General features: G+C 34.2%; 1 protein-coding gene across 6 annotated transcripts in view; it reads right to left on the minus strand.

The window, feature by feature from the left end:
* Window positions 1-177: 177 nt before the first annotated feature.
* The window catches only part of Slc30a6 (solute carrier family 30 member 6), a 45,622-nt gene continuing 21,763 nt past the window's right edge, over window positions 178-24,036 (minus strand). For 2 of the 6 annotated variants that reach the window (XM_015479789.2, XM_048804579.1), the window contains 9 exons: window positions 21,213-21,293; window positions 19,976-20,011; window positions 18,963-19,057; window positions 16,430-16,478; window positions 15,630-15,749; window positions 12,438-12,540; window positions 11,039-11,086; window positions 9,567-9,635; window positions 178-3,698 (listed from right to left, as the gene is read on the minus strand). In XM_015479789.2, coding sequence (XP_015335275.1) covers window positions 3,198-3,698; window positions 9,567-9,635; window positions 11,039-11,086; window positions 12,438-12,540; window positions 15,630-15,749; window positions 16,430-16,478; window positions 18,963-19,057; window positions 19,976-20,011; window positions 21,213-21,293 — 1,102 coding nt within the window. In that variant the 3' untranslated portion in view covers window positions 178-3,197. Of the gene's footprint in view, window positions 3,699-9,566; window positions 9,636-11,038; window positions 11,087-12,437; window positions 12,541-15,629; window positions 15,750-16,429; window positions 16,479-18,962; window positions 19,058-19,975; window positions 20,012-21,212; window positions 21,294-23,250; window positions 23,274-24,036 lie in introns of those variants that run through there. The other 4 variants (XM_048804580.1, XM_048804581.1, XM_048804578.1 and 1 more) reach the window with 4 other exon arrangements.

Consider the following 24,036-nt stretch of genomic DNA (forward strand, 5'->3'; position numbering starts at 1 on the left):
AAATCTTGTTCATATTTGGGTTACTCTCAGCCCCAGGAATACTGGGTCACAAAAATTGATATATTGTGTGCATATTTATTTAGTATAGTGCTGGGTATGTAAGAAACTCAACAAATTTTGCCAAATATGATATTTAAATTATCGATAAATATCTCTTAAATAAACAAACCAAAATTATCTAAAACTTCATATATGCTCTTTAATTCAAACAATATAAATCAAACAATGTGGAATGTAACTTTCTCATTTAGAAGCAGATCAGACTCCCAAAAAAGAGCAGCGTTTTTGAGTCAAACAAAAACTGGTAATTTACAAGCAGCTAAATCAGAGGCTTGAAATTAGGTCTTCTCCCAGTAACTGGTATATTCATTGTATGTAATTCCAACTGTGATTTCAAAAACTAAGAAGGGAAAAATGTATCTCATTCTTTTGTACCCCACAGAAGCAAAGAATACCCTGCCCTAATTTTTTTCTACCTCCCCCACAAAGAAAAAAGTCTAAGAAAAATCTTTCTAATCTACAGATTTAAGTCAAGGCAAATCTGAAAAACAAAATGTAAGTGGTATTAGCCTGTGATTCACCTTTCGTTTTCATGGCACCTCAAATTAATGGCTTGGGTGTTGGTGTAGGCAACACTTGGCCTGTGTGTTGAGGTAGTCACTAGACAGAAATTCTGGGCACAAAATTTGTTTAGTAATTGGGCACATATTCTGCAGATTTAGTCATAAAGTTTTTGAGGTGTTATTTTACAAATAAACAAATTCACTGCTCTCCCTAATTTTACAAATAAGAAAGCTCAGAGAAGTTAAATGACTAACTTGACCCTAGTTACAAACTATTGACATAGCATCTTGCCTCCTAGCTAGTGTTTTCCATAATACATTGATTTTTAAAAACAGGGTTAATCACACTCCATTGAGCTTGATTACAAACATGGGCCAAGCACTGAAATGATTTTTCCTTCTTTGTCTAGCTTCCAGTGGTTCTGTGATAGGATTTACCAGTAAGGCTGCTCTACACAGGCCTGAGCTGGTCATGTTTCTTGGAGCTTGGCAACTAAGACGTCACTTCTAATAACACACAGGCCAACATCACCTGCAACACTTGGCATTACTGATTTTCAGCAAGAGGGGCCAGTTCCTTCACAACCCACAGGTCACTGAGTGTCCTTTCTCAAGTAGTACAGGTATTAAAGCACCTTTGGTGGGATAGCTGTGCAGGTGTTGCCTCTGAACGAGTGTTGAGGAAGCACGCCTAGAACCTCACACAGAGCTGTGGTTGGTAACTGAACACTTTTTAAAATCCCATGGGGATGGAGAAGACATGTATGGGGTGGTAGCACATACTTTTTGTTTTGCAGTGGTAGGGATAGAACCCAGGGCCTGTGCATGCTAGGCAAGCACTCAACTACCGAGCTACATCCCCAAGTCCCAGCAAATACCTCTTAATTATCACTCAGCACATGGCAGTACTTCAGATTTCATGTTATGACCCCAATTCACAGTTAGATGAGGTCAGTGGAGGAAAAATCACCCAGTAACAGGAGACCAATAGGCGTAGAAATAGTTGGAGAACATCCGAAAAAGGACAGGAAAAGGTTGCCTCATGACATTTTACAAGCTTTCATTTACTCCAGTAGTCAAGGTAGCCTGGGATCTTTTTCTTCATTGGGTCAAGTGGCCAAACAGGGTTGCAGATGTCAAAGACAATGAATCACTCTTCACTAAGCAAAAGGTATTTAGAACATGCTGACTTATTACCACAAATGACTACAATTCTGCTTGACAGAGATGGTTTCTTGAATGTCTGCGATTCCACTGTAAAGAAAGGATTTTGAAGTGTTGTCCTTACTTAAAAGAGAATAAGTTGACTGAAGAAATTGTTGCAAATTCTACTAAAACAAAATTCTTGTCTATATAGCTGGTTGATATCTGGGAAAGTTATAAATCTCCAGCTCCGGATTCCAGAAAAACTTTAATCTATTCTCAAAATGCTTTTTCAAAACCACAACTATAGAACACATAATAAAACAAAACAAAAAGAAGCCTTGCAGGTAATGTGTGAGTGCTACTTGTTATACTTTTTGAAAGAAATACTGGCCACATTGGAAAGTCTTTAAAATCTGCATTTGGAAAATAACCAAAAAAAATTATATAATCTACATGATTCTCACACTGTTCATCACAGTTAACAATTCACTATCTTTAACAAAGTAAAACAAAAAAAGCCAGAAACTGCTCACTGCAGACTTGACAATACTGTATTCTATAATCGAAGTTCCATTATACTTCTACAAAATGATATAATATATAGTCAAATTCCTTAGGCAAATTTGAAAAGATATCAATTCCATATGATGTCTGGAATTCCAAATATTTGGAGTAACATGTTTGACATATTTTGTTAATAAAATGAGAAATTTAAAAGTTAACCAATTAAAATTTGTTAGAGATAAATATTATGTCAGTATTTGATTAAATATAATATAGAAACCTGTGATTCTTTCACTGCATTTCACCAAAGGTTTGATATTCACTGAACCAATTAAAACACTGGGCACTATGGATTATTTACAAATGTGTTAAAACTTATAAATGATGAGAAAAACTTTTAACAAAACTCTGGATTCAAAAATTTAAATTGTGCTACATAGTAGAACGTATCCCAAAATTTCTGATAAAAATTTTTGCTTACTTTATAAGATATAATTCAGGAAGACCTCAAAGAAAAAATGTAGCAAGTAAGTTTGGAAAAGCTATAAAAGAGCCTTTTACTTTTCAAATGGCATTTTTGTCCTTTCCTAAAATGTATATTATTTAAGAAGCATGTTTATAAATTTCACTAAAGAAAATATTGTCTTCTTAGTAAAGTGATAGATCCACTCCATGAAGTGGCTCTCTTATAAAGGTAGGGTTGTATCACATTGCAGTCAGCTACAAAACCAAGGATAGCAAAATTCAAATTTAGAGAAACACGCTTTCTAAAGGAAGTCTATTTAAAGACTATAACATTTACAAGGATCTCACTGCCACAAAACATTTTACAAAAATATAGTTTATAGGTTTCATGAAATGTGAACAAGCCTACTATTTTCTAACATTTCGTGTAAATGATTGAACAGTCAATGCAAAGTTGAATTACTAAATATATTGGAAGCCTAGGAGTCAATATTCTTCATAAAAATAAGTTAGAGTACATCATGGTCTTGGTTGTCCAATTCTATTGTTATTTCCATATCTACTTGGTATATTTGTAAAACCAGTCCTGAATCCTTGGGTGGCTCCCATTCCTGGAACTCCAAGTCCTTGATTAAGCAGACTGCTATAGGGTGTGTGTCCATGATTAAGACCCAAACCATAGGGCCTTGTTTGTGTGTTTAGAAGAATAACAGGGCTCACATTTTTTCCAGGGGTATTAAACGAAAATTCTGGAGGAGGACTACTATGTTTAGCTGGAGTTGATGTGACAGGGTTCGAATCATCAGTATTCTTTAAAAGAGGCATTGGAATTATGTGATGGTCTGAAAAGTTTAGGACATTGGCTGCAACAGGCCCAGACAGTAAGGCTGGCCTGATCCAATCATCCTTGAAAATTTGAACAGTCAGAGTAGATACAAGAGTATACAGCCTGTTGGTGACATGAGCAAGAACCATTTGTTCATTTGCATCTCGTCGAATTCTTACATGCACTGATCCAGCCTAAAAGGGGCAAAATCATAAGAGAACACTTAGAATTATATTACTGAAAATTCCATTAGAAATAAACAATTTACTTATGATTTGGTCAGTTCTTAGAAAATTCTTTAAAATAAGAGAAAGCATAATGTCTTGCTATTTCTGGAAGACTACTTACTGATAATTATTAATGTAAAAGTTGAAGAAATAATTTCTGACTATTTAAAATATAAAAAATTCAGTTAAGACAAAGATAGGTATAAGTTAAAACACATGGCAGAAAAAAATAAAGTATATGAAAACATGGTAGATGGGAACAACAGGTAAGTATTAATTCCAACTGGAGAAGACTTCGAAAGAAGACTGCATTTGACCTAGGACCGATGATTAAATGGAATTTCAAAAAGTGGAGAAAGGAATTTGGTGCTGAGGGAAGAGCAATTAAAATACATGGCATACCTATTAAGAATAAGCAATATTGTAATTTATACTAATATATAAAGAAGTACAAACATTTTGAGGGGCAGAAGAAGGAACGATAAGAAGAAAGAGAAGGGGCTGGGGCTGCAGCTCAATGGCAGAGCACTTGCTTAGCATGTGAGGCAATGGGTTCAATCCTTAGCATCACATAAAAATAAACAAATAAGATAAAGGCATTCTGTCCATCTACAAATATAAAACATTTTTAAAAAAGAAAAGAAGAAAAGAGAAGGGGGGGGAAGATATGTAGGTAATACATTAAAAAGTTAGGCTAATACATGGCTCTAAAAATGATAAAGAAGTTCTGATTTAATAGCATTCAAATAGAAGTGAAATAATCTGAGTTTGGAAAAAATGCAGGTATGGACCACTGGTAACCAGGTAGGAAATGAGTGCAACAGTCTAGGTTTGAAATGAGGAGAGCTGAGCTACAACAAAAATAGTGGGATCAGAGAGGAACAGATGGATTAGTCACACTCCAGAGGTAGAAGTGAGAAGACCTGATACCACCTGGTACTAATAGATGAAGGAGATGGACTCATCTGAGATGATCTCAAGGTTTCTATCCTAGATACTAGAAGGATAGAGAGCCATAGGCATTACATTTATTAACCTGAAAAGGTGTTTATTACGCATTATATTTTTCAAGTAAATAATAAAATGTAGGTATAACAATGATCCTATTTTGGTTAAAACAGACAAACAGAAAAATATCAAGAAAAGCAATTATCTCTATATGGCAAAATTATTAAGGATTTTTATTCTTTGTGACTTACAAGTTACAAGTTTTTAGTTTTCTAATAGCTATTATTTGCCAAATAAAAATATGTAATGAATAAAATTAAATAAAATGTCCAGCAAACATGCTTTGTTGATTTGTAGATAAAGTAAGCTTTAAAGTAATTTTTAAAGTTATTACAAAACATAAACTGTACATAAATTAGCATCTAATTACAATGTGTGTGAATCTATGACTTGAAACATTAATTATAGAATACTAATACAAAAGCTATTGTCAATCATAACATAAAAAAAACCCTTATATTCCTTTAACATGACTTGTAGTTAATTACTTTTAGGTAAGACAGGCCATGTATATAAATCAAGTCATCTTTGGGCTAGGGTTGTGGCTCAGCAGTAGAGCACTCACCTCACATGTGCGAGACCCTGGGTTCAATCCTCAATACCACATAAAATAAATAAGTGAAATAAAGATATTGTGTCCAACTACAACTAAAAAATAAATATTAAAAAAATAAATCAAGTCATCATTAATTCTCTCTTTTCTTTGACACTATCATTTTGTGGTTTGACATGGAATGCAAAGTAATCAAAACAAACGAAAAACCATTCCAGGATATGAGCTTGAACAGTTTCCTATGAGTTTGTTACATGTGTTAATCTAAGGTTTTTGTTACATACATTTTAGGCAGCTTAAAAGCCTGTTAATTTCCGGGGTCTTACTGAGGGACTATGTAGGTAGGTATGGTTTCTAGATAATAAAATTCTGAATCATTTAGATGACTATATTCTTTGTGTTCATAAGCCATCCAGCTTAAGAAACATTTGTCTACTTATTTATTAATATGGTCAGTATAATTAAAAGAATGGTTAAAAATGAGCTGCAGAACTGGAGGAATATAAGTTGGTAGAAGGCATTTTGCACCAAAACACAAAAAAATGTGATTATTTTCTTACAAAAATCACTTCTAAAAATTAATCTTAAGGAATAATAACAGATATGTGTAAAGATCATTCCACCAAATGTTCATCCCATCCTGTTTAGGAAAAAATAGAAAACCATCTAAATGTCCATTTGGGGATTGATATAATAAAATATGGCATATGTATATAATGTAAAACTGCAACTACTAAAAATTATGTTGGGATTCTTGGAAGATGGCAGTGGTTTTTGAAATCCCCAAATATCCTTGCAAAAATAGAAAAGCTAAGACAACAAAACTGAAAATCTATGAACAACATCGACCAAAACAACTTAAGGGCTGGGAGCTAGGGTTGTAGCTTAGTGGTTGAGTGCTTGCCTTGCATGCATGAGGCACTGGGTTTGATCCTCGGTGCCACTAAATAAATAAATAAATAAATAAGATATTGTGTCCATCACAACTAAAAAAAAATGTTTAAAAAAATAAACAAAAATTTAAGGGCTGTGGTTGGCTTGGCAGTAAAAGCATTGCCTAGCATGTGTGAGGCACTGAGTCTGATCCTCTGCACCATAAAAAACAAACAAATAAATAAATAAATAAATAAATGTGTTTGTGTCCATTTACAACTAAAAAGAAAACAAAAGCAAAACCAAAAAAACTACCAAACTTAATAACATTGGTACTCCTATGAAGTTACAAATATAAGCGGTAAAACCTGCAAGACATCAGAATCTGTGCAGGAGGAACAAAAGGAAGTAACAGGACACCTGACTGACCTAAAAACCCAGAAGCAGCTAAATGGCACTTAACAGAAATCTAGGACAGTCAATCTGAGAAAGGTAGCTGAAACCAGGAGAGGCTTCACACATCTCAATCCTGGGTGAGTTCACTGGCTCTGCCATAAGTCTGAAGAGCTGTAGGAGCCTGAGCCCCGTGAGCTCTCAAGTAGCCAGGCAAAGCTCCCTTCTAGGACAAAGCCCAACAATAAGTAGAAACAACTGGGAAGAGAATCCAATTGAGTAGCCCAGCAGAGACAAAGGATAAAGGAGATTCAGATGTAGAATAGTTAGGAGGAAAAAACTCAACAAAACAAAAACGTTCACTTTATAAAAATCATCAAAAAAGGGAGCTCAAACCCATGATTTTATATGAACTATTTTAAACCAGTCCTAATTATAAAACACAGGAAAGCTAATTTCCCATAAAAATGGACAACAGAAAAGAATCAAGGTCAAAAATCACATAAAATTACTATAAGAAAAAAATGTAAAAGAGATTATAAAAGATGATCAGAAAGACATAAGTATGAGGGCTAGGGTTGCGACTCAGTGGTAGAGTGCTTGCCTAGTATGTGTGAGGCACTGGGTTCAATCCTCAGCACAACATGAAAAATAAATAAAATGAAGTGTGTATGTGTGTGTATGTATATATAAAATACATAACTATAAATGAGGTAAAAACTATTACCTGCTTTTTAAAAATAAGTCAAAAGGCATGAAACAAGAACATGAATCAGAATTACAAAAATGTGGAAATGAGATGACAACTAAAATACAAGGAAAAACAAAATCACTCCAGAAATGAAGATTATACTAGAAGAAATGAAAAAACAAGTAAGTATACCTTAAGAAAAAAAAGTCAAAAAGAAGAAAAATTTTTTAAATTGAAAAAAAATTAAAATATGATAAGGATTTTGGAGAAAATAACATATGAAAGAAAGGCAAAGCCCCAACATGCATAGAATAGGAATTCTGGAAGAAGGAAACCAAAGCAAGAAAACAGAACACATATTAAGAACTATACTTAAAGAAAATATTGTTTAAAATTATTTTTGAAATAGCATTCATCAGAGGATACACTATACCTGATGAATGAGCAATACCAAGATCGATCGATCTATCTATCTACCTTCCTACCTACTGATCGATCGATCTATCTATCTATCTATCTATCTATCTATCTATCTATCTATCTATCTATCTATCTATCTATGTATTTTAGTTTTGAGGATGGAACCTAGGCATGTTAAGCACAAGCTCTACCACTGAGCAATACTCCTAGACCCTTTAAAGAAAAAAAAAAAAAGCTGGGGGGCATCCAGGCAAAAAGATAGTTACCTATACAAGGAAAAACAATAAGACTGTCATTTGGATTTGTCCAGCAGTGCTTTATTCCAGAGATAGATGAGGTAATGTATTTAAGAAACTCAAGAAAACAAACTGCACTAGTGATTTTATATCCAATCAACTGATTTTCAAGTATAGTGTCTACAAACTTTTCAACATTTAAAAATATTGCTCTCATTAGCCCTTTCTGAAGAGTTTATCAGAGAATAAGTTTTAGATATCTGAAATGACTAGAGAGGGGAAGAGTGGGTAGAGGCAGAGGTGACGCAGCTATTTTTCCACTGAGTGCATAAATCTGACACTAAAGATTACAAATTTGGTTGATAATCTGAATTGTTGGACCAGCTCTGATCTGCCCACTTCTGGAATTTATGTCATGTTAGAAAAATAAAACCCACTTTGCTTTTTTAAAAATTATACTGTAGAAGAGTATTTAAGGACATAGAAAACTTTATGATATAATAAGTAGGCTGAAGGAAATCTGTACCCCCTCCTACTGTCTCCCCACATTATAAGGAAAAGCCTGGGTAAGAATTTTAGCTGTTTTGCTCCAATACTAAATCCCAGTCTCCTAAATATTGGCTGGCAGCACAAAGTCTGTGGATGTAAATAACCAGGTTTCAGGGTTTTAAAGATACCTTTTTTAAAAAAAATTTTTTTTGTAGTTGGACACAATAACTTTATTTTATTTATTTATTTATTTTATGTGGTGCTGAGGATTGAACCCGGGGCCTTGCACGTGTGAGGCGAGTGCTCTACTGCTGAGCCACAACTCTAGCCCCTTAAAGATACCTTAATAAAAATCCTACCAAAAAAATAGTGAAAAGGGCAAATTATAAAATAGAATGGTCTCATTTTCTAAGGAGAACCAGTTTAACTATAAACACCAAAATTTCAACAGCAGTTTTCTCTACATAATAGGGCGATTTAAATTTTAGGGGGAGGATATGTTTTTGTATTTTTCTTGTCATCCTGACACAGGAATGAAACCATGCCATAATAAAATTTCTCTGGTATTGAGGTCCAAACTGGATTAGAAAACATGGAATTTTAGCTGGGCATAGTGGTGCCTGCTGTTATCTCAGCTACTTGGGAGGCTGAGACAGGTAGATTCCAAGTTCAAGGCCAGCCTGAACCACTTATTGAGATCCTGTCTCAAAAAAAAAAAAGTCGTTGAGGGTGAGGTAGGGTGGTGACTGGAGATGTAGCTCAGTGATTGAGGGGTTGAGCCCGGGTTCAAAAAGACAAAAGGAAGTATGGACTTTTATGTTGAAGCAAGTTGTGTTACTGCAACTCTTTAACATGCTCAGCAAAATCTACAGAATTAGAACTATGGTTAAAAAGACATAATTGTATTTTTTACTTTTGCAACATTCTCATATTAAGGAAACACTGACTATGGACTTGTCTTTTCTGGACAGTCCAGTATTAAGATCAGCAGTAGTTTGAAGGTTAAAAAAATTAATTAATTAATTAATCTCAGGTAGGTAACTGAATCCAAATTTGGATTTGAAATGGAAATCAAAAGCCCTACAAAAATTCTAAAAAAACCCCCTTTTTCAGTTTTAGAAATTAAAAACTATGTTTTAAATTTTATTTTAAGTAATAAGTAGAAAACATACCAATGAGCCAAATCCTAGGGTCCAAAAATGTTCATTTCGGACTTCTAAAACTCCATCCAAGGTAGAAACCTAATCAAAAACAGAAATAGGTTATGAGAGTTATCTGCATTTGACATATGAAACACATTTCAGTCGCATTATGGACTTAATCTAAGCTTAGAATATTATGGTGAGCCCTGCACAAGGACACTCAGCCAAGAGAAGTACTAGGCCACCCAAGACACTTTTTTTTTTTTTTTTGCACCAGGAATTGAACCCAGGGACACTTAACCACTGAGCCATATTCCAAGCTCTTTTTTATATTTGATTTTGAGAATATAATTTTCTCACTAAGCTGCTTAGGGCCTCACTAAGTTATTGAGGCTGGCTTTGAACTCACAACCCTCCTGCCTTAGCCTCCCAAGTTACTGGGATCACAGGCATGCACCACTGTACCCAGTAAGACACCATTCTTTTTTTTCGGTACAGGGGATTGAACTCAGCGGCACCCAACCACTGAGCCACATCCCCAGCCCAATTTTGTATTTTATTTAAAGACAGGGTTTCATTGAGTTGCTTAGCATATCACTTTTGCTGAGGCTGGCTTTGAACTCACGATCTTCTGCCTCAGCCTCTGGAGCCGCTGAGATTACAGGTGTACGCCACCTCGCCCGGCAAGATAAACATTCTTGATTGCATAGTACTGCCCCAATCCTTCTAGAGTCAAATCATGACTACTAAGTCTTACTCTCCCCTCACTTCAATAGCGTATGCTTCTTTTAATTATACCTACATGGCACATATTTATATTTAGCATTTGTGTATTAGTTTTTTTTTTATCTTCTCAATCATTCCTTCCCTGGATTTCCTTATAACAAATCTCCGTACAACACAAAATATTATTTGAATGTGGGCTGTCAGGAAATTCCGAGGCCAGACATAAAATGTGTGGCTTATAAGTACAGTAGCACAGAAGGCATATCCAGTGTCAATTTCACAAGCTGAGACATGTGGACAGCTATGTTGGAAGAAGTGACCTTTGTGATACCAACAACCAGGAGTTTGAATAGTACCAAGATAATTCACCTATCTTATGTCTTTATTAGGAAGCAGGCTGAAATTTATAACAATAAAAAGTCTAAAGTCTAGATCAAGATGTCAGGTGAAGTAATTAACAGGTAAAAGTAGACTCTGTGTTTACAAAATTCTAGATTTGAATACAGAGTCAGAAAAAAATCACAGCATTTATAAAATTAATCAGGTGGTCTTTAGATCATTACCTTCCACACTTATTTAAAGTGAATTTGTCTTCCATACTGAGCAACTCCTCAATTTATTTTCCATTTTTGCTACTATGTTCTGACTCTGTTACTACAAAGAACATAAACTCTCCTAGAGTAAGATTTAGGTAGGTTTCAATAAAATATTGTATGTACCCACCCTTTCAATTCCTAACATAAATTAAAATGATTTTATTTATCATTCCATCTTACCTCTCTGATAAGTTTATCCAACTGACCAATAACATGGGGTGGTGTTGTCTGGGGGAAAAAATAAAATATGAATAGCCTATGGAGAAAAATAATTTTGTAACCATGGTCCTGAAATCCCTCCAAATGGATTTTTTTAAACTTAATTAGCATATCCATCACCTCATAGCTTTTTTTTTAAATCTTATTTTGATATCTTTATTTATTTTTATGTGGTGCTGAGGATGGAACACCAGTGCCTCACACATGCTAGGCAAGCGCTCTGCCACTGAACTACAGCCCCAGCCCCCTCCATATGAATTTTAAACCCATCTTTGGTTTTCACATGTGCCCTATCGTGATTTAGAAAAGTAAGGTTTCAACTGGCTCACTAATAGAACAACATCACTAATTGGTCCATACTCATAATGTTATCTCACAAAGAAGAGAAGCTGCTATTGCTAGAACCAAATAAAGCTCAAAGAACCAACCAAGCAATAAAAAGTCTTCAAGAAATGGTTTGAAAAGTAACATTTTGTAAGTGCATAGGACTCTGAAATTCTTCTTCATCTTTTTTTTTTTTCTTGGCACTGGGAATTGAACCCAAGGGCATTTTATCACTGATCTATATTCCCTGCCCTTTTTATTTATTTTGAGACAGTGTCTCACTAAGTTGCTTAGGGCCTTGTTAAGTTGCTGAAGCTGGCCTTGGACCTGAAATCTTTCTGCATGAGTCACTGATATTACAGGTGTGCACCATCATGCCTGGCTTAACTTTAAAATTGTGATCCTCTTGCCTAGGCTCTCAATTTGCTAGGAGTACAGCTGTGTCTGGCTTATCCTATTGTTATTACCGCTTTTAGAGATGGAGTGACTGCCCATAAATTTAAAAAGAAAAAGACATGAAGGTAAGAGACAGAAGGAAGAGCATTGCTTACATACCTATCTAGCCCTAAGAAACTGTTCACCTTTCTAGTCTGGGTCTTGTTTAATGTGTTTCTACTGTTTTAAAAAGTAGAAATTCATCATATTTACATCTGAAATTTACATCTCAATGAGCCAAAGACAGGAAATAAGAAAAAAAATCATAACCAGATTATAACAGCTAAGACCTATTTACTGAGGGGAAAAAAGATAACCCCCAATTTTTTTTTAAGGAAACATTACCCAAGGCAAATAATTTTAAGTTCATGATTGCATGTCACAGAAGCACAGGAGGATTTGTGCCTACTTCATGGACTGATGAAATCCCACCTGGTTCTTACTATATGGATTTCAGAAAGTATTGTTTGACTTAATTGCTAACAGAGCCCTCTAGTTAATAAAATTTTCATAATAAATCATTTTTTTCCTATAAAATTTTTAGCAACCAGAGTTTCAATTGGTAGAACATGGGTAAACATGCATATTCCAAGAACCTTACCTGGAGTAGCACTTTTCCACTGTACACGCTCATGGGATACATGGTACCGAATGTCATCAGGGCAATGGCTATTGCAGACGCGGTGTCCACAGCAAAGTAATTACTAAAAAGAAAAAAAATTCCAAATCTTAAATATATGCTTCACTAGGCATCTCACAATTCAATCTACTGACCACTAATTATTTAAGGCAAGAGGATCTTTCTTATCACAAATGGCCCCTACTGACAAAGGAGCACCTTAAAGGAGAAAAAAAGTTTCTATCTAAAGTCCCTTCCTGTTAAATTACAGCAGAAAAACAACTAATAATTGTGCTAATTCATGCAGAGAAAGGATAAGAAAAAATGTAAGCATTTACTCACTACATATATTTCAATCTACTTGTCAACTAGAAAGATTTCAAATATATTTGCTTGAGATATACAAATAAAAAACTTCAACTAGTAATTTCTGATACAGAGAGACTAATGGAGTTCATCAATGATTCTATTAATTTTCCTGTAAATAATAATTGTTTTGATAAAAAATTTTCAAAATTCTCGGGAGTCTGTTATAGCAACGCTGTGGATAAAGAACAACATCTTATGAACAATTCAGACTTTGTTGAAATTCTATTAAGAAGACAAACGAAATGTCAATGGTTACAAGATGGTCTTGTCCTTTTAACTTTTTGCTATATGCTGGGACTAGGAAAAACAAATAAGGCATCTCCATCTTAGAAAGAGCAGGAATATACATATGAAAAACATGAAGTACTTTGTGTAGTAAAATAAAAGTTTCTACATGGTGTCATGGATGTTCAAAGGAGTGAATGATGCAGCTACTGGGTGGGGATGATCCAGAAAGTCTAATTATGAAAAAAGAGGTAAGTCTTCAAAGACAAGTAAAATAAGCAGGGGGAAGACATTCAAAACAGTAAAAGCAGCATATGAAAGAGCATTAAAACCCTGATACAGCAATGAAACCACGAACAATGTGGTATAGGCAGATGGGTGGCTAGATAGGTTGGCAGGGGCTTGCCTGTATAGGACTCCATGCTAACAACTTTAAAATTAAAAAAAAAAAAAAAAAAAAAAAAAAAAAAAAACTTGTGGTGGTGCTGGGGATGGAATCATACTCTACTATTGAGCTACATCCCCAGCCCTTTTTCCTCTTTTTATTTTGAGACAGGGTTCTGCTAAGTTACCCAGGCTGGCTTTTATGATCCTCCTACCTCATTCCCAGAGTTGTTGGGTTTATAGGTGTGTAGCACTGTTCCTGGTAACAACTTTGAATTTTTACCAATATACAAAGGAGAGGGGTTTAAGGTGGAAAAACACTATGTCTAGATTAGCAATTCTGAATAATCATGTTAGTAGTAAAATAGACAATAACAGGTGATGGATGAGAATTAAAATTAGAAGTCTAGAAGACTGTAACTTCATATCATGTACAATCACAAAAATGCAAAGTTATACTTCATGTATGTGTGATTTGTCAAAATACATTCTATTGTTATGTATAACTCAAAAGAACAAATTTAAAAAAAAGAAGTTTAGAAGAGTATTCTAATTAAGTCAAGGTAATGATGACAAAGGCCTTAATTGGGTCAGGAATAGGAAAGAGAAGACGGTAAAAAATAAAGAAAAGACTAAATAGGACTTGGATACCAATTAGAATTTATTTGGTGAAGAGGGAAAGGGGAGAAGGGAAGAAAAGCAGGTATTTGAGAATGCATTGGACTGGGTGAAGTGGTACATGCCTGTAATCCCAGCTACTTGGGAGGCTAAGGCAGGAGGATCACAAGTTTGAGGTTAGCCTTGGCAATTAAGCAAGACTCCGTCTTACAAAATAAATAAATAAATAAATAAAAAGGGCAGAAGATGTACTGAGAATTCACCTAGTACCACAAAAAAAACATAAAACAAACAAACAAAAACCCCCCAATATATTGGACTTCCTTGAAAAAATTAAATATAGAAATACCATGTGATCCAGCAATTCCATTTCTGAGTATATACTCCCAAGAATTCCTATGTTCATAGTGGCATTATTTATAGTAGCCAAAAAAAAAAAAAAAAACAAAATAGAAATAACCCAAATGTCCACTGATGGATGAATGAGGAAAACAAAATGTGGTATGCACATCAAAATGTTATTCAGACTTAAAAGGGAGGAAATTCTGACACATGCTACAACATGAATGAACCTTAAAAACATTATACTGTGTAAAATATGCCATTTACAAAAAGACAAATACTGAATGATTCTATCTATATGAGGGAGGTAGTTAAGAGTAATCAAAATCAGAAACACAAACTAGAATGGTGGTTGCCAGGGACAGTGGGTAGGGGAAGACTGAAGTTATTGTTTAATGGACACACTTTCAGTGAAGGGATGATGAAAAAGTTCTGGAGATGGACAGTTGTGATGACTGCAGAAAAATATGAATGTACTTAAAGCCACTGAACCATATATGTCAAAATTGTTATGCATTATGTTGTGCATCTTTTAACACAATTTTTTAAAAAGAATCTATTGGAATAGAAGATAATAGTATTCACTGAGGGTGGGAAATAAAAGAAAAAGCAGCTTCAGCAACAGGTGAAACCAGTGAGGCAGACATGAACAGAAGCCAGGAAGATAAGCCTACTGGAATTCAATAGTGATCTAGGCTAGAAATAAAGATCTTGAAATCCTTGGAGGTAATAAATAAAAATAAGTAATTGTATATCAGCTTTAGGAGAGCATAAAAACAAGAATAATACAATTCAGGAAAGATTCTAATAAACACCAATATTTAAAGGGCAAAAGAATCAAAGAATTATGTCAAAATGTTAAAAGAGCCATAATATCTATTTCCTAAAAGGCTTTAAAAAAAATTGCTTCACACCTACTTCCTCTTCTCCCTCTCTCAGCAATAGCAGCTGTAGCTTAGATCTCTCTTACTGTCCTCTTCTGTTCACTCATCAGGTCAGCAGTGGGGAATTTAAATCGTTTTCCAGTCTGCATTATAGATTGTTGTGAGAAATACTTATTGAGCCCAATTCCCTTAATTTTTCAGATGAAGACACTTGATGACAAGACTTGACCATAGTTACAAAGGTCATTAGCAAAAATGCTAGAAACCTGACTCCAATCCATCCTGCAGATGCTCTTAAATGCCAGGCCCTAGGAATCTAAACACTTGATGGCAATAAAAAAAAAATACTTACTTAATTTCAATTAGCATGTATGTAATACAAAGAGCAAATGCTCCAGCAAGATCAATCAAAACAAATGGATTCATTCGGGGAAGGAAGATACTGCTAAGTCCCGGAATAATTCCACACAAGCTATGAAAAAACAGAGTATTCATTAGCAAAATTCATATAATACTGATGAAAACCTTGTAAAAAATAACTTGTATTTTATGATATTTCTTCAGGGAGGGTACTGGGGTGCTTCAGCACTGAACTACATTACATCTCCAGTCCTCTTTATTTTATTGAGACACAGTCTTACAAGGTTGCTGAGGGTTCTGCTAAGTTGCTACGGCTGGCCTCAAACTTGTGATCCTCTGGCCTCACCCTCCTGAGTCCCTGGGATTATAGGCATACATACACCACTGTACCCAGATTGATAACTTATATTTTAGTTCAAATAATATACCTCGTAAAGAAAACACAAAGGATTTGGAAACAAAACTTCTATATAATCAAATAAAAAGAAAAGGGAGAATAAGAATCAAATATGTGAGATTCATGCTCTAATCTCAGCAACAAATAAAGTCCCCATGATAGATGTATTTCTTTTTTTAATATACATATACATATATATATTTATTTATTTATTTTAGTTTTAGGTGGACACAATATCTTTATTTTACATTTATGACGTGCTGAGGATGGAACCTAGTGCCTCACACATGCTAGGCAAGCACTCTACCACTGAGCCACAACCCCAGCCCTGATAGATGCATTTCTTGTGAATATTTAAAAAATTATGGATATCATGAAACTTGATGCCATCTTACCTTCGACTAAGATCTGCAACATGCTCTTGAAGCCAACTTGTACTAGCAGCTTTAAGAAGAAAATACTTGTTATCTATATAGAAGAATAAACTGCTTCTAGAAATACTTTTTATCCTTTTAAAAGTTCAACAGTGACTGCATAAAATTACAAAAGAAAATCCTACTCCCCAAATTTATGGGAAACTGCATTTCCACCTAGTGAAAATAAAACGTAGATAACCTTTTTAGAAGTAAATTTGGTTATATGTATCAAAGCCTTTTAAAAAAATTATGAACTAGGGGTGTAGCTTAGTGATAGAGTGCTTGTGAGGCATGCACAAGGCCCTGAGTTCAATTTCCAGAACTGTTAAAAAATTTTTTATTTTTAATCTAGTTCAACTTCTTTGGGAATTTATCTTAAAGGAAAAAATAGAAATGCAGTCCAGGAATACGATATAGAAAGGTGATTACAGAATTATTTATAAAATGAAAATTAGGAGATAGAATACTATGCAAGTACTCAAAAATCACTTGTTTAAAGAGTATTTAATGAGATTCTGAAGACATACTGTTCTGACATAGTTAAGCAATATTAAGATATAATTTTAATAAAAAAGCCAGGCATAAAATTGCAAATGAGTACAATTCTAAGTATGCAAAATAATTGTATGTGTACAAAGAGAAAAAGTGAAAGGAATAAAATAGAAATGTTAACAGATGTTATCTCTGAATATGAAATTGTGTACAATACAGTTTCATAACATGAGGCTGTTTAAACGTGAATGGGCATTTTCAGAAAACTTTGTTTTTTATTATTATTTTTTTTAGTTGCCAATGGGCTTAATTTATTTATTTTATTTTATTATTATTTTTTTAACATTTATTTTTTTTAATTGGTTGTTCAAAACATTACAAAGCTCTTGACATATCATATTTCATACATTAGATTCAAGTTGGTTATGAACTCCCAATTTTACCCCAAATACAGATTGCAGAATCACATTGGTTACACATCCACATTTTTACATAATGCCCTATTAGTAACTGTTGTATTCTGCTACCTTTCCTATCCTCTACTATCCCCCCTCCCCTCCCATCTTCTCTCTCTACCCCATCTACTGTAATTCATTTCTCTCCTTGTTTATTTTCCCATTCCCCTCACAACCTCTTATATGTAATTTTGTATAACAATGAGGGTCTCCCTCCATTACCATGCAATTTCCCTTTTCTCTCCCTTTCCCTCCCACCTCATGTCTCTGTTTAATGTTAATCTTTTCTTCCTGCTCTTCCTCCCTGCTCTGTTCTTAGTTGCTCTCATTATATCAAAGAAGACATTTGGTATTTGTTTTTTAGGGACTGGCTAGCTTCACTAAGCATAATCTGGCTTAATTTATTTATATGTGGTACTGAGAATCAAATTCAATGCCTCACACATGCTAGGCAAGTGCTCTACCACAGCCACAACCCTTGCTGCTTTCTTTTCTTGATTGTCCCATTGTTTAAGTTAGAAAGACCTAAAAAAACTCTTGTCTATATCTACTTCTGCATGCTTCAAAGTGTGGGTTTTTTTTTGGTCCCCAGACCTTCTTATTTTGAGACAGGGTCTCACTAAGTTGCATAGGGCCTCAAAAAGTTGCTGAGGCTGGCATGGAACTTGTGATCCTCCTGTCTCAGCCTCCTGAGACCCTAGCATACAGGTGTATGCCAAAGCACTTTTTCCCCCCTTGTGCTGGGCATGGAACCCTGGATTTTGTGCATGTTAGACAAGTGCTCTACCACTGAGCTATACCTCCAGACCCACATATCTGCTTTTGTTTTGACCTCACTACATCACTTAGTGTTTAACACTACAGGTTAGTAGAATTTCAAAACTTGCAAAATTTTGAAAATTGCCAATAATTAGCACTACTAAAGTGAAAAACCAATCTGAACTTGTAAAAACTTCAAAATAAAAGAATATTTCAAAAGAAATAATTCTGAGCTACTTTGAAATATAAGTCAAAGGAAAATTCTTAGAACTTATTTCTTTACAAAATACAATTGTTTCCAATTAGCACACCAACTATTCTAAGTATAATGCTTCCTAAAAAGGCATACAATAGATTTTTCTTAGGTAGATTACACATCTAAAATCTCATAGTATTTGGTAAATGTAATTTTTCATCACATAACATTTAATACATACATCAGTTCTATTTTTAAATATACTTTATTTTAAAGCTTAAGCTACTGAGGTTTTGTGTTTTTTTTTTAATTTTTTTTTTAGTTGTTGATGGACCTTTATTTTATTCATTTATTTATATGCGGTGCTGAGAATCAAACCCAGTGCCTCACACATGTGAGGCGAGTGCTCTACCACTGATTCACAACCCCAGCCCAAGATTTTGTTTGATGATTGTCTCCTTGAAGAAGACTTGAGAACCTTTGAGGTAATTCTCCCTTCTCTTCAGAATATACTTTCTTGTTGATTTAAGAGTTAATGAAACAAAGAAAAGACCTGTTTTAATGAGAAATTATTTGGATTTTTAAAATTAATAGTAAATAAAAAACATACCTTCAGAGACATAAGCAAATGGTTTATTCCGAATAGAAAGCATGGTGAACAGGTTGAAAGAAAGAGCCACAAAAGTACCAACTAATAATCTTCCCCTAAAAAGAACAACAGTAACATATTCACCTTTATTTTTCTTGGAAATATTAATTTACAATTTCAGAGTGTAGAAAGACTAAGAGAAGGCAAGATAAGAATAGTCTGCTTCAGTGGTTTGGTATTTCTGGAGCCAAAATCTGAATATGCCTACATAATCCATGTCCTGTCTACTATCTTACCTAGGACATAAAAGGAATCAGAAGTAACAATACCTTTTTTTAATTTTTAAAATTTTTTTGGTACTGGGGATTGAATTCAGAGGCACTCGACCACTGAGCCACCATCACCAGCCCTATTTTGTATTTTATTTGGAGACAGGGTTTCACTGAGTTGCTTAGCACCTCACTGTTACTGAGGCTGGCTTTGAACTCTCAATCCTTCTGCCTCAGCCTCCCAAGCTGCTGGAATTACAGGCGTGTGCTACCATGCCTGGCCCAACAATATATTATTAAAATATAATTAATATTTATATAAGTATTATAATTTATATAAATACTAATGGTATTTGGTTTACCATACAATGGACAAAACATTTGAATTAATTGATCAGAATAAGTAAGGCCCATACAGTTGGCAACTATATAGGTGATACAATATTTAGGTGGTCATATTTGAACTTACAGAAAACTAGAGAGAACTGGCTTAGTGTGCTGACTTGAATCTGTAAATAATAAAGGATTTGAAACCAAACAGACACACCTTCCTGCAGTATTAAAACATCTACTAGGGCTTGGGAAGAACAGGTCAAGGGTGAAAAGTAAGAGTCGTGGGATTTTGTTTTTGAAATGCCTGTGAAAATGTATATTGTCACACTCTAAACTACTGATACTAGATAACGTAACTGTTATTGAATAATACATCATTGTAATGAAACTTAATAGTAGATTATATATATTATGTAAACAATAAAGTCTCACGTGTGGATCTCGGGCTGCTCCAAAAAGCGTTCTGCACTAAAAGAAAGAAAAATTTATTAAATAAGTCCTATAAATTATAGAACTTATAGAACTAAAAAGCTATATTGAATATATAAGTAGTACACCTTAAAGTTCACAGAATCTTTTATTATTATTATTATTAGTAACAGTATTAGTAGTAGTACCTAGGGGCATTTAACCACATCTCCAGCCCTTTTTTAAAAACATTTTTTAAAATTTTGAATCATATTTGTCTCAGGGCCTTGCTAAATTACTGAGGCTGGCTTTGAACTTGCAATCCTCCTGCCTCAGCCTCCCAAGTGACTGGGGATTATAGGTGTGCACCACCGTGCCCAGTTCACAATCTTTTAACATTATCATCAACTATTGTGAGCAGTGTTGTAGCACAGAGACTCACAAATTATCCTTAATATGTAATGTCAATCTTTCTCTACCAATCCTGATTCAATAGGTTTGTAATAAACATCAAGAAATGTTTAACTAAGGTGGGGTTGTGGCTCAGTGGTAGAATGCTTGCCTAGCATTCATGAGACACTGAGTTTGGTCCCAGCACCACATTAAAAAAAAAAAAAAAGAAAAGAAAGAAAGAAATGTTTGACTAGCTGAGCATGGTGTTGCTTGGAAGACTGAGGCAGAAAGAGTGTGAGTTCAAAGCCACCCTCAGCAAAAGCAAGGAACTAAGCAACTGACCCTATCTCTAAAAAAAAAAAAAAAATAGGGCTGGGGATGTGGCTCAGTGGTCAAGTGCCCCTGAGCTCAATCCCAAGTATCCCTTCCCCTCAAAAAAGAAATGTTTGACTGAATCTCTTTCTCACCATGACTGAATTTAGTAACAATAAAGAAATACAGAAACTAAGGGAAAAACAATGGAAAAAAGTCTCAAAGAAGAAGAAATTGTAGTATTAAGCACTTCTAGAACTTCTTGTCTTAATTTGCATATCCTTCAAACTAAATGTGTCTCAATGGATTCTTTCATGTTCTCAAAGGTGACATAGGTAGGATTTAGAATAACATACAGCCAGCTCAGTGGTACATGCTTATAATTCCAATAACTCAAGAGGCTGAAGCAGGAGGACTGCAAGTTCAAGGTCAGCCTCAACAACTTTGTGAGATCCTGTCTTAAAAATAAAAAACTAGGAGTACAGTTTGGTGGTAGAGTGCCCCTGGGTTCAATCCTCAGTACCAGGAAAAAAAGTAACATATTATACAAATGTACCTTTCTTTTAAAATAAAGAGGGCTCCCAACTGTGCCAAGACTGTGGAGGCAAATACAGCAAGGACTTCTAATCTTTCAAACCTGAAATCAGAAAATTAAAATTTTCCACTCACAAACCAGTTTATGTAGAACACATTTATACTAATTTATTCACTCATTAATATACATATGTGCAGTCTCTTATTAGTCAGACAATGTTAGAACAGAAGGATAACAAACAATGAAAATTAAATATAAAAATTTAAAAAGAATACAACATATATTATCAGGCCCCACTTATGGCCCTTATTTCTCTAGAATTAACCATTATTATAATAATAGCCAACACTCAATTGACCTATCTTATGTTAGACTTTATCAGTGTCTAACCTATTTCTTCACCTAAACTTATAAGTAATTATGAGAATTACTCTACCCCCTTCTTCTTTTCCTGAAAATATAGGAGCTTGGAACTTAAAAGGGAAAATAACTGTTCAAAGTTATATACTTAGCAAGTGGAAAAATAAGATTTTCAAACTCAGGCACTCTGCTTTCAGAGTTCATGATTTTAAGTATCTCTCATTTTTATACATAATTATAATCCACTATAAATATCCTTTATATATATATATATATATAAATAATATCCCTGGACTATAAATCGGAGGTCAGGGGTGATTGTTTTATTCATCTTAATTCTTCCATAACACAAAGATTAATCATACCCAATAATTGTGGTAAGTAAATGCTTAAGATTTCTTAAGGAAATAATCATGGAGGTTCATAAAAGAATAATATAATTAAGGATCTTCATTATGTTGCTGTCTGTAAGGGGAAAATGTTGGAATCAACAATATAACAGTATACATTATTAAAAACATAACAGAGCTTGGGACTGGGGTTATAGCTCAGCATTAGAGTGCTCGCCTTGCACACGTGAGGCACTGGGTTCAATCCTCAGCACCACATAAAAAAATAAATAAATAAAGATATCGCATCCATTTTTTAAAAAATATTTTTTAGTTGCATGGACGCAGCATCTTTATTTTGTTGATTTGCTTTTACGTGGTCCTGGGGATCTAACTCAGTGCCTCATACGTGGGAGGCCAGTGCTTTACCGCTGAGCCACACCCCAGCCACCTATTGCATCCATCTTTTAAAAAAATCTTAAAAAAAAAAAAAATAACAGAGCATGGCACAGTGGCACATGCCTGTAATCACAGTGACTCATGAAGCTGAGGCAAGAGAAACCCAAGTTCGAGGCCAGCCTCAGCAACTGAGTGAGACCCTCAGCATCTTGGTGAGACCCTGTCTCAAAATAAAGAATGAAAAGGGCTTGGGATGTAGCTCAGTGATAAGGCTCCCCTAGGTTCAATGTCCAGTGCCTGAAGAAAAAATAAAATAAAACAAAACAAAACAAAACTCAGAAGTGTATTTATTGACATGGTCAGGTAAAAGTGAAAAAAGTAGGTCATAAAAAAATACAAAAATAAGTAAATGCAACAATGTTATGTGCAAAGATTGATAAGCTGATGTTAAAATGCATATGGAAATGCATTTTAAAATTTTAACATCACCATTTTAATATCAAGAGAGACACAATCTTGAAGAACAAACTTGCAAGATGTATACTACCACATATCAAGACCTACTTTAAAGTTATAGAATTAACATAGTATGGGAAAGAGAATCCAGAAATAGACCCATACATATACAGTCAACTGATTTATGAAAAAGAAGCACACAGAAGTAAAGGTGTTTTCCTTTATTAAATAGTGATGCATCAATTGAATATCTATATAAAAACAAACATGCCTTGACCCCTGCCCCATAGCATACTCAAAAATCAACTCCAGTTAGACTATAAGCTTAAATATGACAGGTCAAACAATAAGACTTCTCTGGCTAGGGTTGTGGTTTAGTGGCAGAGTGCTTGCCTAGCAATGTGTGAAGCACTGGGTTTGATTCTCAGCACTGCATATTAGTAAATAAAATGAAGGCCTACTGATAACTAAAAAAAAAAAAAGTACTGAAAACAACAACAATAAGACTTCTCTACCTGATAGCAGAGCAGAGTATCTTTGACCTTGAGGAAGGTCAGGATTTCTGAACAGGTACATGAAATGTACTAACCACAAAAGAACAAAAGAAAAGAAAAAAACCGACAAATTGAACTCATCATTGAGATTAAAAAAATTACATTTATGATAAGAAACTATTATGAAAAAGAAGATATTTATATATAAAGTAGATTGACTCTTATAGTTCAATAAGAAAAAGGCAAAACAGTTAAAAGACTTTAGCTAACATTTCACAGAAGAAGAAATCTGAATGATTAATAGACATATTAAAACATACTCTATCATCAGGAAATAATTTAAAACCACAATGCAATACCATTGCATATGCCAAAGTGGCCTTAAACAAAATGACAACTGTCATTTTAAGTGTGTGAAACACTTAAAACACAGCCAATGGGAGTAAAAATTGGTGAAACTATTCTGGAAAATTATCTTTTAATAATGAGCATATGCAATCTTGACTAATTTGAAAGATACATACTCAACATAAAACGAGTACACAGGTTTACCAAAAGAAATGTCCAAGTATGTTTGTTTGTAATTTTATTTATAATAGCTGAAAGCTGAAAATCATCCTAATGCCTTTCAATAGTTAACCTGTCATATATTAATACAATGAAATGTTAGAGCAATGAATAAGAATGAACTACTACTATGTGAGATGCCATCTATATGATGTTTAGCAATATGCAAAATTAATCTGTACTGACAAAAATCAGAAAATTGTATACTTTTGGCATACGAATGAAATTATGGTATTTTCT

The sequence above is a fragment of the Marmota marmota genome, unplaced genomic scaffold, assembly GCF_001458135.2.
Source record: "Marmota marmota marmota unplaced genomic scaffold, marMar, whole genome shotgun sequence".
Classification (NCBI taxonomy): domain Eukaryota; kingdom Metazoa; phylum Chordata; class Mammalia; order Rodentia; family Sciuridae; genus Marmota; species Marmota marmota.